This window comes from Buteo buteo, chromosome 16 (genome assembly GCF_964188355.1).
Source record: "Buteo buteo chromosome 16, bButBut1.hap1.1, whole genome shotgun sequence".
Classification (NCBI taxonomy): Eukaryota; Metazoa; Chordata; class Aves; order Accipitriformes; family Accipitridae; genus Buteo; species Buteo buteo.
In genome coordinates this window covers 4,562,505-4,577,911 of record NC_134186.1, presented here as the reverse complement: position 1 = coordinate 4,577,911, position 15,407 = coordinate 4,562,505, and the positions used below count along the sequence as shown (strand labels likewise).

Below are 15,407 nucleotides of genomic sequence, written 5' to 3'. Positions count from 1 at the left end.
CAATATAAGGAAGATAAAAAGAAATTGATAGCACCCTTCCACGTAGCTCTCTTGTTTCTAAGCATCCCCAGGCCAAACTTCATGCAAGAGATTGATCACTGAAACAAAGAGTTGACTTCCATACACTTCAGAGGTCCTCCCTTTAAACCATTCCACAGCATCACTGTCTGATGCATTTCTCAATTTACAGGCAGGGGTGCTGGTCTTGTCCTACAAGATCCTAACATGACAACAAGGAATTATGAAACACGTACAAGAGTAAGGGTGAGTTTCTGCAGGGGGGTCTCCTTTTTTAAATTTTTGCCTACTAAGGAAGAGAAGGCCCAAAAATACACCAGGGTTGGGTAAGCTAAAGACTGCTTTATTTCTTAAATGCAAATCATTCGGTGATGAACTCAGAAAAACAAGATGACTATAAAGTCTGTTTAAAACAGAAGCAAGCTTTATAGCTAGCCACATCTAAAAGCTGGACCTATTTTTCACACCCTGGATTTTTTTTCCATCAAACCTCTAAAGTACCTGATCGGAAATTGGTGGACATTTAAAACTTTTAAATTGGATCAAATTCCCTTGCTTCTAGGTTCCTTCACTCTTACAGCCCAGATGGGTATCTTTTCTTAAACCGCTTGGAAAAATGGAAAACTCAAAAGAGGCCAAATACATATAACCACAAGGTATAAAACAAACTCCCACTTGGTGCTGAGAAGGAGCCACTTCTGCTAAGCAGAGCAACTAATTCCTATAATCTGAGTCAGAGGGCGCTGATTGGTAGGATTCATGAAGGCTCTATCAACAATGCTACTGAACAGGACTTCCCACCGTTTGGAGCTAGAGCAATTTCTTCAATTACTTCAGTGGCTTCACTTTTCCTACATTCTTCGCCAGAAGATGGGTCACATGGAAGAACTTGTGGAGAGGCAGAGTGGAAAGAAACATGCTATTTAAAAGGATTTTTCCCCAGGCCTCAGAACAAATTAAATCTTTGTAATCAGGGTCCAAAAGGCAAAAAAAAAGGAAAAGAAAGAAAAAAGAAACAACCCACAACTACTCTCATTAGGTGGTCAGAACTAGAATCACTTTGTATTTTGGGTGACAATTTGTACCCACAATCCAAAGGAATTATTTCAAGGGGCTCACAACAAAGCCGTTCTCATTGCTGAGAGCAAAAATAACTTTGCTATGTACACAGCTCACTCTCCTCTGACCAATCCAACTGCAGCTTAGGAACCTGACTTAGCCAGCGGCTAAATAAAAAAATAAAAGCTCACTCCTTTCCTGCTGGTTACAATGAAAGTAACCAGCAAAATCAGAACTCAGCAGCTCAAAACTTTTCCTCCAAGTCAGAGGCACAGAACAACTTGTGCAAACTAATCTAAGCTTTTAACCCTTCTCCACTTTCTTGATGAACTTTTAACCCAAAGTTAAACTACTCTGGTCCAAAAAGTACTGGAACACTAGGCACTAGTCTCACACCCAACTGCTCGCTCTTCCTACAGCAAGCAGATTTAGAATGCAAAAGAAAATATAATTCTCCATCTGTCAAGGAAGAAGCTATCTGTGACTGATCTTCCTCACTCCAGGTACAATAAACTTGTCTTTTTCACCAACTGTTCATTCTGATTGGACCAAAGAAGCTTAAATCAGCAGTATAAGGATCCAATGACGCAGAAAGGGAACCGCGCTGTCAGTCTGCTAACCACCAGTGCAACAGTGGGCTGAAGGAACAATAAAATAAAATAAAATAGAGACACTTTCCCCTGAAGGTCAGGGTCTACTCTAACAGCAGTCAGGTACTTCAGACACTACAAACAGAAAGCTCAAAAAAAAAAAAAAAAAATCTTTTGGCTAGAACATGAGACCAGAGTATTTAGGGTTAAACTTTACTCTCAAATCCATTACTTTTGTAAATTACATTTAATCTCCAGTGGGAAGCCAGAAGCTAATGACTTAGTAAAAAGCACAAGCAGCCTCCATCATTCCCATTTCCATGTGGAATACTACCAGTGCTAATTTATCCTGCTGTGCTTCTGATTGCCCTCGCCCCATTCACTTCTAGAGCAGCTCACCACTCACCGGCAGGCTAGAAGGTCTGGACTGAAGATTCAAGTTCATATCTTCTTGCCCTTTACTGGAAGCCATTGAGGGAGCAGATGATGCCTGGGACCCAAATGAGTCTTGAGATAACTCCTGAAACATCAAGAAACACCAAAAAAACCACAAATGGGAATAAAATAAAGGCTCTGCTGGAATCACCCTGGTATATTCTCACATTGTGGAAGAATTATGTACACTCGGTGACATTTGCCCAAAACAGGAAATAAGACAGCAAAGAGTTCAAGACAGCATGTCTACTGCTCTGCAGGAGTACAAATACTGCTGGACTACTACAGAGAGTGTTGGGAGTAGAAGTCTAAAGCATGACAAAACAGTAATTCTCCAGCTTTCCCTTATTATAGATCCTGAAGAACACAGACTGTCCTGGGAGACTGTCCGCTTAGCTTCTTGATCTTTTAACATCTTACGATAGCTCTAAGTACTTCATTACACAAACAAGGCAAGTCAATTAAAATCTTTCAATTTTTCAAAAGCTACCTTCCATGCACTGCAATCTTTGCCAAAACATCCCAGCCAGCTTTTCACACAACTATTAAAATATTATTAAGCCTTGCTGAAAATAAATATGGTTTATGTAAAAAAAAAAAAAAAAAAAAAATTTGCTTCATGATTTCTTCTTCAATTCCATGCACTTGCTGCTTTATTTCTCCTCCCTAAGGCCAAGTTTTACATTTAAGAGCAAACTTGTCTGTCACCATCTATGTGTCACTCTGCAAGCTGTGTTCTGCTATTGTGTTAAACCAAGTGGCTCTGGAAACCACCTGGAGAACTTCTGCAGACCACAGCATGAAAACCATTCCATTATGAAATCCTTTAGACTGGTATTGCCAATCAGCTGCATTTACTCGACATTGGTCTTCAAAACTGCAGTATTAAGGTGGCTTAGCCTGTTACCACCATAATACCTCTGTAAGAGATACAGATCTAGACACAACAGAGAAAGCAGCACATGTATTACTGTAATCATTCCAGCCAGATTGCTGACGTGTAGTTCAACCAACTTTAATGCACAAAGAAAAGGATTTACCCAAGATTCTTTAAAAATCACTTACAGAAGGAAACAAAGCAGGAGACAGCCTACCTGAGGAGGGGGGAAGCGTTGCTGGGAGTATGCAGACTGCTGCTGCTGCGGCTGTGACTGAGGGTATGAAGATGACTGCTGAGAAAGAGCCGAGGAAGCTGTCTGCTGAGTTTGTTGCTGCTGCTGGTAGGGTGACTGTGACTGCTGCTGTGAGTAGGGAGGCTGACTCTGTTGATGTTGCTGGGCTGTGGACTGCTGTTGAGGATATGGAGTTGGGGACTGCTGATGGGGTGGCTGGGACTGCTGCTGAGAATACGCAGGCTGCGATGTCTGAAGTTGTGGAGCTTGAGACTGAGGCTGTTGCTGCTGCTGATAAGAAGGCTGAGAGTGAGGGGTCTGGGATGGAGGCTGCTGAGAATATGGAGGCTGCTGCTGTTGGGGATGAGGGCTTTGCTGGTTGTAATATGGAGTCTGGCTTTGCTGCCCATATGCACTGGGTCCCTGCTGTCCATAAGGAGGAATCTACAGAAGAGGATAGAGTTATACCAGTTATTAAGGTATTTTACATACACACACCAAATAAGGTTATGCTCAAAAAGAAAAAATTCAGATACCTGTGCAGAGCAGTTAACTGGGAATGCACTGGAAATGCCACTACTTAGATGCTTCCCAGACAACAGCAAGTCACTTGTGTATGATGTTATTCTTCGCAGTAACAAAATTTTAATAGGCACCATAACTAAGTTTTTAGGGATCCCTACCTGACCACCTTTCAGCGATAGTAACATTGAAAGGAAAGACTGCTTGCTCAAAAAAACCAAACCAAAACAAAACAAAAAAACCCAGCCTTTTGAATCCTGCAAACAGTCCAGCAGGATCATGTAATGAGTCAAAACTGACCTGAAGTCATTTCCTCTGTAAAGAACAGCTGTGTCTTTAACAGAACACAGCAGAAAGAACATCTTACTCCCCCCACTATTTATTTCTGCCTTGTTTGATTCAATGGTCTGCCGCTGCCTCTCTTGGAAGCAAGGATTCCACAGGTCTTTGTCCATCGATCACACCTGCATCCAGATGCGGTGCAACATAGCCTAAAGAAATGTCATTTTACCTAAGCAACCGATTCCAACCTGGTTGAAGGTGGCCCCTTCAGAAGACACAGTACTTTGTTGCTCTTCTGCCTGCCCCTGCTGTAAACAGAGACTACAGAAGCTTGGGTGCTCTACCTGCTGTGCATATGAGATGCTGCCCATTGTACTTTGCGTCCTGCTTTGCATTCCCATGGGATATCTCTGGGGAGTCTGTGGCCCATACGGCTGTCCTGGATAGCCATGTCCTTGCTGTGGCCCCGCCTGAGGTCCCTGTTGCTGTGTGTACGGGTTGTTTCCTCCATACGGCTGAGGCCTCATCTTCCCCATCTGATCCATTGGGCTTGAAGGCTGCAAAGCAAGTTGTGACACACAATGTACATCCAGCTACATACAGGAATCATTCACGACTTCCCAAAAACCCCAGAAGAAAACTTCAACAGGTTGGCGCAGAGAAGCAGAAGCTCGTCTGCCTCTTCTCAGGGGCTTAAACCCCACAGTTACATTCTGAATTACAGCAGGATTCCTGTTGCCCTTTCAAACCTACAGACGTTTCACAAAGAACAAACCCAATGAGAAGTCATTTTGTGCTGACGTATCTCCCATGGCCGGAGGACAGGGAAGAAGCGCGGAAGGATCATTAAAGAAGATGAATTATCAGTGTAAGTGACTTTTCCCCATAGTAGGTAGTAGTTTAATATCCAGATACTCCACAACAAGGTAAATTTAGGCTGAAAATTTAAATATTCACAAGAAACACTGCTTCTTTCACATATAACAAGGTCTCCCAAAACACTACAGGCCGTTAATTTACACTTACGCATTTCATTTAATCCATATTGATGTAGTAATACTGGGCAGTGCTACTGACATTGACAGCATTCAAGGCTGCAGTTCCATTTTTGCCTTTTTTTTTTTTAACATGTGCTTTGCGTCTGCTGGCTTTTGTAGAATAAAGGTTTCTAAATCAAATTTCTTCCAATGCATGAAAAAAAGATTTGTCAGCCTTGAAAGTCAGGTCCCTGAGTTTTAGAGCAGACATGATGAGACAAGTGAATAAATGCAACTTTCTTAGGACTTCCTAATCTGTACTACCCCTGCCTGCAGCCAAGACATAGGAACAGTCAATCATATTTCCTGAAAATACTATAAACCTCAAAACACAGTCTTTCTACCTAGGCAGTACTATTCCCACCTTAAAGCAAGGACTGCTTTGGTGTAGCGACCTCTAAACGAATCCCAGGCGTAGTCTTTAACCTCCATCACTTGAACTGAATAAGAATTGTTCACTGATCTCCTGATGACCTAATACCAATTAGATGTCTTCCACCAGATCACCATGACAATGGACTCTCTATTACACCATTCCTTCCTGCAACTAGCCCTAGGGTGGTATTTGTACAGATCCACCCTCTCTTGCTGAGATCAGGTGCTTGAGGAGTGGCACTACAGGCCTGCACAAGCAAATATCACACAAAGCCAGCTCCTGCTGGAAACCTGAAAGAATCCCAGAGACCAGAACAGTATTTCAGTTATGTTTGCAGAATCCACCCTCCTAGGAAAAAAAGTTCGTGCAGTATGCTACACTTCAGAAAATCCTACCCCAACAGCCAGCACAGCTTGAAGTCCCAACACACAGACCCTGAAAACATTTGTTTGACCAGCTGTCTGCTACGTCTTGCCTGCCAGGCAAGCCACACAGCACCGAGCCCACGCCAAACAGAAGTAAGTAGGGGCACAACGGGGAGTTAATAGTACTCTTGTGGGGCAACAGGAGCTGGGCCATGGGAGGGAATTTAATGGAGATGGCAGGAAAAGCGCCCCATTTTTGGTAAGGGGGGGCTACCCACTCAACTGAAATCAGGCTCTCTTAGACAAATTTGCACCAATATGGCATAAACCAATTAAGAACCAGGTCCAAGTCCCTTCCTCCACTCCAGTTCAGCCCCGGACACCCCTGCAGATACAGTGTTTGCCGTTCTACGGAAGCTGTTCACAAACGACCACGCGCATGGCACCAGTATGATTCTCTCCACTGAGGCAGATTTTAGATGCCCTGCCATGCTTAGTTGCGCTGGATGTTTCCATTTTCATCCATACTGATACTACAGGAGTTCTGAAAAAGTTACGTTTTATGTTCAACTTATCATGGATACTACCACCGAGAAGCAAGACGGACAGAGGCTGCAGGACCTCAGAGGACGAAGTCCAGAGAAGCCGTAAATCCCTGCACTCCCAAACAGCCGTACCCCACAGACCATGCCATGCACCCACACAGGTTTTGTACCATACTCTGAAAAGGAGCTTCCATTCAGGGGTCAGAAAGGAAAAAAAAGAGGTCTTTGATGGCTGTAGTCTGAATACTCAGAGCTACAGTGACTTACCTCCTGAATGGAGGAGCACCCATGTGGAGCTTCCTTACACCCTAACGGATGCAAATCGTGTTTACATCTTTCAAGCAATTGTTCCTAATGCTTCCTGAGTCTTGTCTTGTGGGTATCACCTTAGATTACCAACATCTTTTCCCTCCCCACACTACCTTCTTTGGTATGTAAAAACAGTGCCACCAGGAGTGCTTCCCAACCCCTAGCTTTTGACAAGTCAAACCTCTCTTTCACCACCCCCCAAACACACACCGCCTTTCTTCTTCTACCTGATCAAGTGCAACTTTGGGGTTACTGACTGAACATTTCAGCATCTTTTCCGTTTGTTACTTGCTTCCTCTTGCTGGTTACCTCACCTTCGCAGCCTGCTAGCAACAGCAGCTTCTCAAATACATTCCTGTTTGGGGATTTTTATTTTTTTTTTCTAAATATGCACACACCACATGCTGCCTTCTCTGCACAGATTTTCTTGTCTGTGGTCACCCGCAAAGCTAACCATATCTTCAGGAAAGATAGAAACAAGGTGAAGATGCACTTTTCCATGACTCCTACAGGAAGCATGACGACTGTTAAAAAACTTCAAGAAACATTCGGAACTGTTTATGCAGCCATAAAAAAAAAAAAAAAAGCCAAACCCAAAACCCAAACATATTTCCAGGATGTGACCAAGTCGTCACCTTGATTGCTCAGCGTAGGAGTACGCAACGCGCTTCCAAACTGCGCTGCTTTGAACTGCCACTCTTCTACAAGGCCCTAGCACACAGAGGATGCTAAAAACAAACATGAAGAGCATCACTCTAAATTACAGCCTTATAGATAAAATTCTATACACAGAAGAAATGTAAACGCCAATTAATCTCTAATGAAGGAACTATTTCATACGCACACTCCTGACTCGTTGCAAACCAACAGGCTAATTCATGCTCCCTGGGGCTGCCGCGTACATCTCAAACACTGCAACACATTGTTTCTTCCTTTAAAATCTCCCATTAAAGACAAATATCTCTTTTGCTGACAGGGCTTTAACTGCTCTCATCTTAGCAGTGTTGCTCTGGCTTAGAGCCTACCATCAGGAAGTCTACTTGAATCTGCTGTCTCAATCCTTTTAGGTAATTTAACTACACGTGCCACAAGAAAAGAACAGTCAAAGTTGAAACGCAGCAAAGTGCAGATCGATCCAACAGCTTGTGCGAAGATTTTAGGAGGAGCAGAGGTGCTGCACAGCTCCTTTGTACACCCATGTTACACGAGATGGGTAAGCCAAGAGGAAGCGACGCCTATTCGCTTGCAAGAACACTTCAGGATAAATAAGGAAATACCAAACTCCGACTGCAAAAGGCTGGAGATTCTTCTCTGGACTGATACATGGGAAATCCTTTCAATAGGAAACCACAGGAGTAGATTACTGTGATTACACTTCAAAAGCAAAGGCCCTGCCACAGAGAGACATAATTGAGAGAAAGTGTTGCTCCTTGATCACTGAAGTCCAGACCCCCTGCTTACACCTCCTTGCATTCATAGAAATTGCTTCTATTCTCCCTTCAATCTCAGTATCTCTGCTGTTTTATAACACTGTTAAGTACCAAAAACTTGGCAAAACATAGCCCTGACACAAGTCAAACTTTCAAAAGCAAAGTTGTTTGGTACGGTGTGTAATGAAAGCAACTGTAAGCCAGTGCTCCAGAGAAACTGCTGAGCTTTCGAGAAAACTTAAGATATTTCTAGACTAAGAGCTTGTAACAGCAAGCCCAAAGTGAGCTTAAATTGCCGAGTTCAAAAGCTCTCCAAATCAGTATGTATAATGTGAAGTATGTCAGACCCCTAAAATGAAATGGCACTGTGAAAACCAGCTATTCTTAAAAACAACGCCAGAGTTTTCCTAAAAAAAAAAAAAAGCTTTTAAGCAGACGAGAGGATTCCACAAACAATCCTTTTTCAGATTTTGTCCGGTAGAAGAGAAATTTGGCCTCCTGAAAGAACAGTTTGGTTAAATTGGAGGGGACTTGCTTAACAGTCCCAGCAGGAAAACGAGTAAAGGGATGAGGCAAATCCCACTTCAGAAGCAAGAGCCAAACTCTCCACAGCTGTATAGAAAAATGTAACTCTGACTTTCCCGATTACTTTATTACATATTTGTATTTTATTACGCCAGAGGAAGAAAAGGAAGGAGAGTCATTTACTGAACTCTCCAGTTTCAAATCAGCATCATTCAATTATTGGCAAACGTGGGTATTGGCAAACGTGGGTATTGGCCACAACTGGCTTCCTCAGCTGCCCAAAAAAAAAAATAGAAAGGCCAAAAAAATAATAAAAAAGCCCTAAGCTCTCACCTTGGATTTGATGTCTTTTCCTGACCAGATTTGTTGTCCATTTTTTGTGATAAAAAATAATAAAAAGCATTACTGGCTGTTTAACCGAGAGAAGCCCTAATTGATTCCCACAGTAATTAACCTGCATTTTACCTCGGAGAGTGGTAGTTAAGGAAGTCGGCACTGCTATTTATAACTCATCTCAAATTGAGGGCAGACTGCCTAAAATCTAACACATCCCAGCTGTACTCCTGTTTGAACTGGGGCCAAGGGAATTTTTTAAAGCAATCTTGGCACTGAATGAATGACACCAACAGTATGAGCGCGCGTGTGGTTGTGTTGTGGTGACGTAGCAGTGGAGGTGGAAGGGGAAGGGGGGGCAGCACGCCGTAATCCCTCTCCCAAGCCCGCTCGCCGCATACAGGCTCGGCCCCAGCCGGTACAACACGCCGGAGCCGCCCACCGAGAAGCAAACACAGGAAACGTCTTTTCCTGTGGAACGCCTTGAAGTGAGAAGCACATGGCTAATCTGCATAAAAGCAAAGCCACACCACTCCTGCCAGGAAGGTTAGTGCTCGTAATCTCTGGCCATGGAGCTGGCTGCCTGCGAGGACTTGGACCCGCGCCTGATAACCCAGAAAGAGCCGAGAACAGATGGGCAAGGACCCCGGCAGAAACAGCACCGCGCACGTGACTCGCCACATGGCCCCGCGAGCACAAACTATTGTTTGGCTGCTGAGCGCCGGTACAAAGACAAGCCCGACCGGACTCTGCGAATTCGGTGAGAGGCGGCAGCTGCTCCCCTACCATCATCAGGCTGGCCGGAGGATGGGGACCACTGAACCCTGGAGGCCTGGAAGTTGCCAAGCTGAGAAGATGCTGACCAGCGCCAATGCGGGTTAACGCTGTCCCACAGGCTCACAGAATGAACTGCTCACCTCCCCAGGGCTGAAGCCGGATAGGATCTTACTGAAGTGAAGAAACTAGGTCTTGGCAGAAGAGCATGCTCTTTCCTCGTGTCTGCAACTCCTCGTTAGCCAAAGGCAAGGGCAAGTAGTCTCTGCAGCCAGTGAAGCTACAAACCAGATTGCCGTGTTGGCTATAAAAATTACGTTAGTGATGGACAATGCTGGGAAAGGGGAGGCATTTTCCCTAAGAATTAGTCAGCTGGGATCATGGTCATATTGGATTTAATCACTGAAACCAGGCAAGAGCATAAAACCACCCATGGTCCCCAACCTTTCTGTGCCATTTCTATCAAAATCAACAAGCCGTACGAAGCAGAAAATCAGCAACAGCAGCATCAGCTTAACAGGCTGGTAACACCTAGAGTGGCTCATGAAAAAGACCTGGGTTCAAAATCAGCAGCTTTCCCCGCCCATTTTCCAGCCCATTCCACCCCGCTAAGAAACATCAACCACGCGAAGGCACATGAGAGTCATGGCAAATGGAGAATCACCCAGGAAAAATATTTTGTCTTGATCACAAGGCTGCCAAAAGGCTTTATCAACTGAGCATTAATGTTTCAAAGAAGCAACCCTAATCAAAGTGGAGAGGCTGCACTGACCTTTGCCATTTCTAGTACACTCCACATCCTCTGGAGCTACCAAGAGCTCAGGCTGTTGCAAGACAACCAAGACTGGGTTGGGTCTTGGAGGTTCTAACATCCAACACCATTAACACACCACATTCACACTGCCTCCAAGGATGAGGGCTTTGACCTCCCACCTCCTAGACTAAACCTCTGCCATATTTTCAAGTTCAAAGGGCACTATGTAAGAGTTATGCTGCCTGCAGCATCAAGGCACCAGTGCCTTGGTCAAGACAAACCCAATTTTCCGCATACTCACCAGTGTTAAGCTACATTAGGTGTGATGGTGCCCGCACATAAAGCGCGGGTACTCGCAAACAAACGTGAAACGCACAGGAGGGATTGCTCCAAACTGGCACAAAGCCTCGCAGACCCACCAACACCAGCCAGGCAGACTGGAAGACTGAAGCAAGCAGGCAGGTACTCCCTCGTGACTTCATCCAACCATGGCAACGCCATGACGTCGCTGAGAAAACAGAACTAACGGGGGGGGGGGGGGGAACACAAAGACATCCAGCAGGCAACACAAGATGCTTCAGCAAACCCTACTTTCAGCTGGTCACTCTCATGCTTCAGGTTTGCACTTCAGACACTTTCATGCCTGTCTGTATCTCCTGAAACTCCATCGTAAGTGACTCCCAATTCCTCCGTAACCACTCTAGAGAGTTCAAGCTGAGAAATGAGCACAAACTAACAACCATCCTCATTCGTGAGCAAACACAGTTCATCTTCCAGTGAGGAACACTTTCATCTGGTCTATTTAAGGTGCAACTGGCTGTGCTAAGGTCAATATCCCAGCCTGAACTCGCTGCCTTTTATAGCCTTCTGAAGGGCCAGTGCACTAGGTCATACTTCATTGCCTCTCTTCCTATGGTGGTCTGCTTTTAAAGAGAGATGGAAGAGGCCGAGGGGAAATTAAAGTTAAGATAAAAAGAAAAATCCTCCTGTAGTAGATGAAGATGCCCCCAAAAGACAAAACATCTAGAAAACCCTGCAGTAAACACTACGCTGATGTGTGTCAAGTGTCTCACAAGGACAGTTTAAACGACAAGCCTGTGTTACTGCGAACATCATCACAGAAATGTGCACTTCCTCTTTTTCTTTTCCCCTCCCTTTTTTAAACTTGAGAAATCCACCAACTTCCTTCAGTCCCTCAGCATAAGCAGGCCAACACTCCAAGGCTGCACTGGTACTGCTCAGCACCCATCAGTTACTCTCCTGCCTACCCTCCAGGGCAGTACCCATCACTTTGAGAAACAAGCACTCCAGTAATGAAGCAGGCTGGGTTGCTCTGCCTCACACCCATAAGCTTGGGGTACCACAACCTGACTGTTGGAATACAGTACAAGATTGGTTTCAGGGTTACAAACATTCACCTTTTGGAAACGTGCAGGATCAGTCTATTTTTATGTAAACTACGGAAAAATAAAATTTCCCCCCCGCCAAAATCCTAGAATCTAGCTTAGATTTGAATACACAACTGAGACGTGATGTATTATCATCTCATTATCAATGACCAATGCAGATTAAATTACTGGTTGCCAAAGTGTTCAAATAACTGACCTCTCCTCAACAGTTTCAGTTCTGCAACTAGAGAGAGCCTGGTTTTTCTTCTGACTTTTTCCAGTAGGTCAGAGTTTGACAGAAGACACTTTCTATTCCTCTAATCTTCTGCTAACACACAGACCTCAGAATAAGCTAATGATATCAACGCTACACACAAAAGGAAAACAGGACATTTTCTAAATTACTTCAGTCACCTGCTTCGCACTATTTGGAGCTCCTGTAAACTTAAAATCAGCCCTGTTACATGTTGCTCCTTTCCTTGATCATACACTTATTAAACCAGTTCCTTCAGGGAGATTTTCTGTAAATCCAGGATACTAAGTTTTACCAGTGGAAAAAAGATGAATAAGTTTTCTCTGAGCAGCTATACTGTGAACTATATCTCCCTGGCTAAACACAATTCAGTAATTACCCTATTAACATTTCTCAGCAAGAGGCCAGTCCACACATCTCAGAGGACCTTCCTAAGCACCACTCCTACTAATACTCTTCAAATTGATTAAAACTGACCAGAGTTTTGCTTACAGTATGTATCATTATGGAACATTTTATTCCTGAAAGAAGTCAATCAGAAGAAGGTGATCCAGTGGGGAAGTGAAATGAGAGCCTCACTTCAAACCCTCACTGGAAATAACCCAACAGGGGTGCAAGCATTCATGCCCAAGTACAAGCAGGGTTCTGGGGTTTTTCTGTTTTTTTAAAAAGGTGGAGGGCTGGAAGGTTCCAAGCCTGCCTGCATTTTAAACAAAGTGCATTTCTTGATCTCATCTTTCCTTCCCAGCCTGACTTTAAGCCCCCCTTAACAAATTCAACAAATCCAGCTTATCAAGGCTCTGGATTTCAGTTCCTTTCTTCAGTCATTTGTTCTCTCTGACACATGGCCACACTGCTTATCACACCACAATATTTAGGTATCTCTCAGGACCCTCGATATATTTCAACCACTATCATATCTAAAGATGACTCACAGCTGGTTTTCTGCAATCTTCAGGATATACTCAAAGGCAGATGCATGCTCACATTAATAGGACATTTTTCTGGACTTGTGAAAAGCTGTAGTACAAAAGTAAGATTTATGCTGGGAACAGTGAGGTGGACTGACCTGGGAGAGGGGGAAACTGCTTTGTGTTTATACAAAGTTAGCACCAGGCTGAACCTTGCCCACAGCCGGGCTCACACAGTACCCTCGTCCTCCTGAGACACGCAAGCAACACAATGGCAGGTTCCTCATGGACTCCTCTCCTGTCTGCAAGCTCAGCACACATCCTTGTGGAAACAGTGCAAGGGATCCCCTACCACCTGAAAATTAGGCAACAACCAGAGGATTAATTTCCCTCTCTCTCCATCTCTCTTTCGCCAGCACGACACCAACAATGTGGCTAAACATCCACATTGTTTCAAAATACCGTAATGTAATGCCTTTGCGGGGGCTCTGAACGGCAGGGAAGAGAACAGCCCACGCCTAGGCTGAGTCTGCCCATGGCATGGCTCACACTGCAGCAGGCTGGACGACACACGTTGTCCCTATCTGACAACCCAGCCCAGACCGGATGACTTGGCTGGGCAGTCGGTTCCTTCTTTATCAAACAGACCCTGATGTGGAAGCAGAAGCTGACAACTATTTACGTGATTATTTTAACATGGCACTAGATTCTGACAAACACTATTTACTGAATTAAATGCAGTCAAAATTAACAAAGGATTATGATTCTTTTGCAATAGCTGGAGACTACTGAAATTTTCAGACATTTCACAGGTAGTCAAGAGTCAGATTATGCAGTTTGCTATTTAGAGTGACAGTGTGATCTCTAACACCTCCAATAATTTCAACTTACACTTAAGGATGAAAATATAATTTCCTTCTACCTGAATATTAGATAAATAGCTATCCCCTCACTCTGAGACTTCAACTCACTTTAGAAGCACACTATTCAACCAACTCACCCCAAGATTTCCCAAGTGCCACTGTTGACTCCTCCCAAAACCTAAGCAACACCAAGATGTAAAGAAAACTGCATCGCAGCTCCATGGGAGATGATCCCAAGGAACATATGATAGTTGTAAAGAGGTGGTGTTCCTTTTAAGATGGAAAGAAACTTCCTTCCTGAATATTAAATCAGGCTTAGGTTTAGCCAACCTCCTACATCTGCTTTAATGAACTGGAGGCAAGTCAACAAAAAGACAGTTAAATGTCTCATTACAGCATTTTCGTTCCAGGCCTACTTACACACTAGAAGGAGCAAGCAAGCTGACGTTGTACCACAGAAATGGGACCGGGCCAAGAGCAAGCCATAAAAAAAGCAAGAGGAGGAAGGGCTAGGATGGAAGAGCAAAATTACACTAAGTGTCACCACCACTTAAGTGATCTCATTTCAATCAGCTGTTCCAGATCACTAGCAAGATGCAAAATATTTGCACTAAGCACCATTGAAAACCTGAAAGGGCTGCAGAAGCCCTGTAAATACATTCAGACAACTGCGACCTGTGGCAAACTTCAGTCTTCCAGTTAATTCTCCATAACCCCTGTTTCCTTTAAAACAAGCAATACTGATCTCATGGACGGATGTCTTTTGCTACTGAACACAGTGGATGTTTTCCAAAACTTTAGCCCTGAAGGAAGACCCACTTCCTTCTAGTGAGCAAGAGGCTCACTAGAGTTTACTTTCCAGAACAAAGTTAGTTTTATCAATTCTTTAAAAGCTGTTTCTGCACAGAAATCCAATGGGTCCTGGTGCACACTCAAGAGTTGATAAGGCACCTCCAGCATAGCCTCCTAGCTTTCTAAAAACAATTTCTTGCTAACTCTTCATCCATAAAATGCAGCACTGCAGGTTTCTACCCACTTGTGTCTGTCTGAAAGCTCAATCTGTATTTGAATATCTCATCACTTTGCAAATTTGTCTCATTTTATGCCAGAATAAATGGTGGCTGAACAGACTCAACTGGACAGGCAAATTCCCATGACCTCTTAACCATGCCAGGTTGGTAAGGGCACACCCAAGACACATCTCCAGATCAGGTCAGGGCTCTAAAACACAACAGGCCTCCAGCAGTTCCAATTCTCCTACTGTACACAACACTAAGATGGAGGAGGACGCAGACACGCTCATTGTAAGAAAGAGGTACAGCTGTCGGACGCTACCTCATCTCAGCATGCAGAGCTCCATCTTGTCCAGAGCAGCTGCCTGCTTTAATAAGAGCTGCATGTCAGGGCCTGTAGTTTCTACAAGCCATGTTTCAGAATTACACAGGCTCTCCCTTGCTTCTGCAGAATAATTGAATTTATTTAAAAGCGTGTATAATGCAACATAAAGGAAGATCAAAATAATCCAA

At 44.0% G+C, this 15,407-nt stretch overlaps 1 protein-coding gene across 2 annotated transcripts in view; it reads right to left on the bottom strand.

Moving 5' to 3' along the window:
- Positions 1-15,407, bottom strand: part of ARID1A (AT-rich interaction domain 1A) — a 61,545-nt gene that overhangs the window by 32,990 nt on the left and 13,148 nt on the right. For both annotated transcript variants that reach the window (XM_075047538.1, XM_075047537.1), the window contains 3 exons: positions 4,363-4,575; positions 3,197-3,658; positions 2,074-2,187 (listed from right to left, as the gene is read on the bottom strand). In XM_075047538.1, coding sequence (XP_074903639.1) covers positions 2,074-2,187; positions 3,197-3,658; positions 4,363-4,575 — 789 coding nt within the window. The remainder of the gene's footprint in view (positions 1-2,073; positions 2,188-3,196; positions 3,659-4,362; positions 4,576-15,407) is intronic.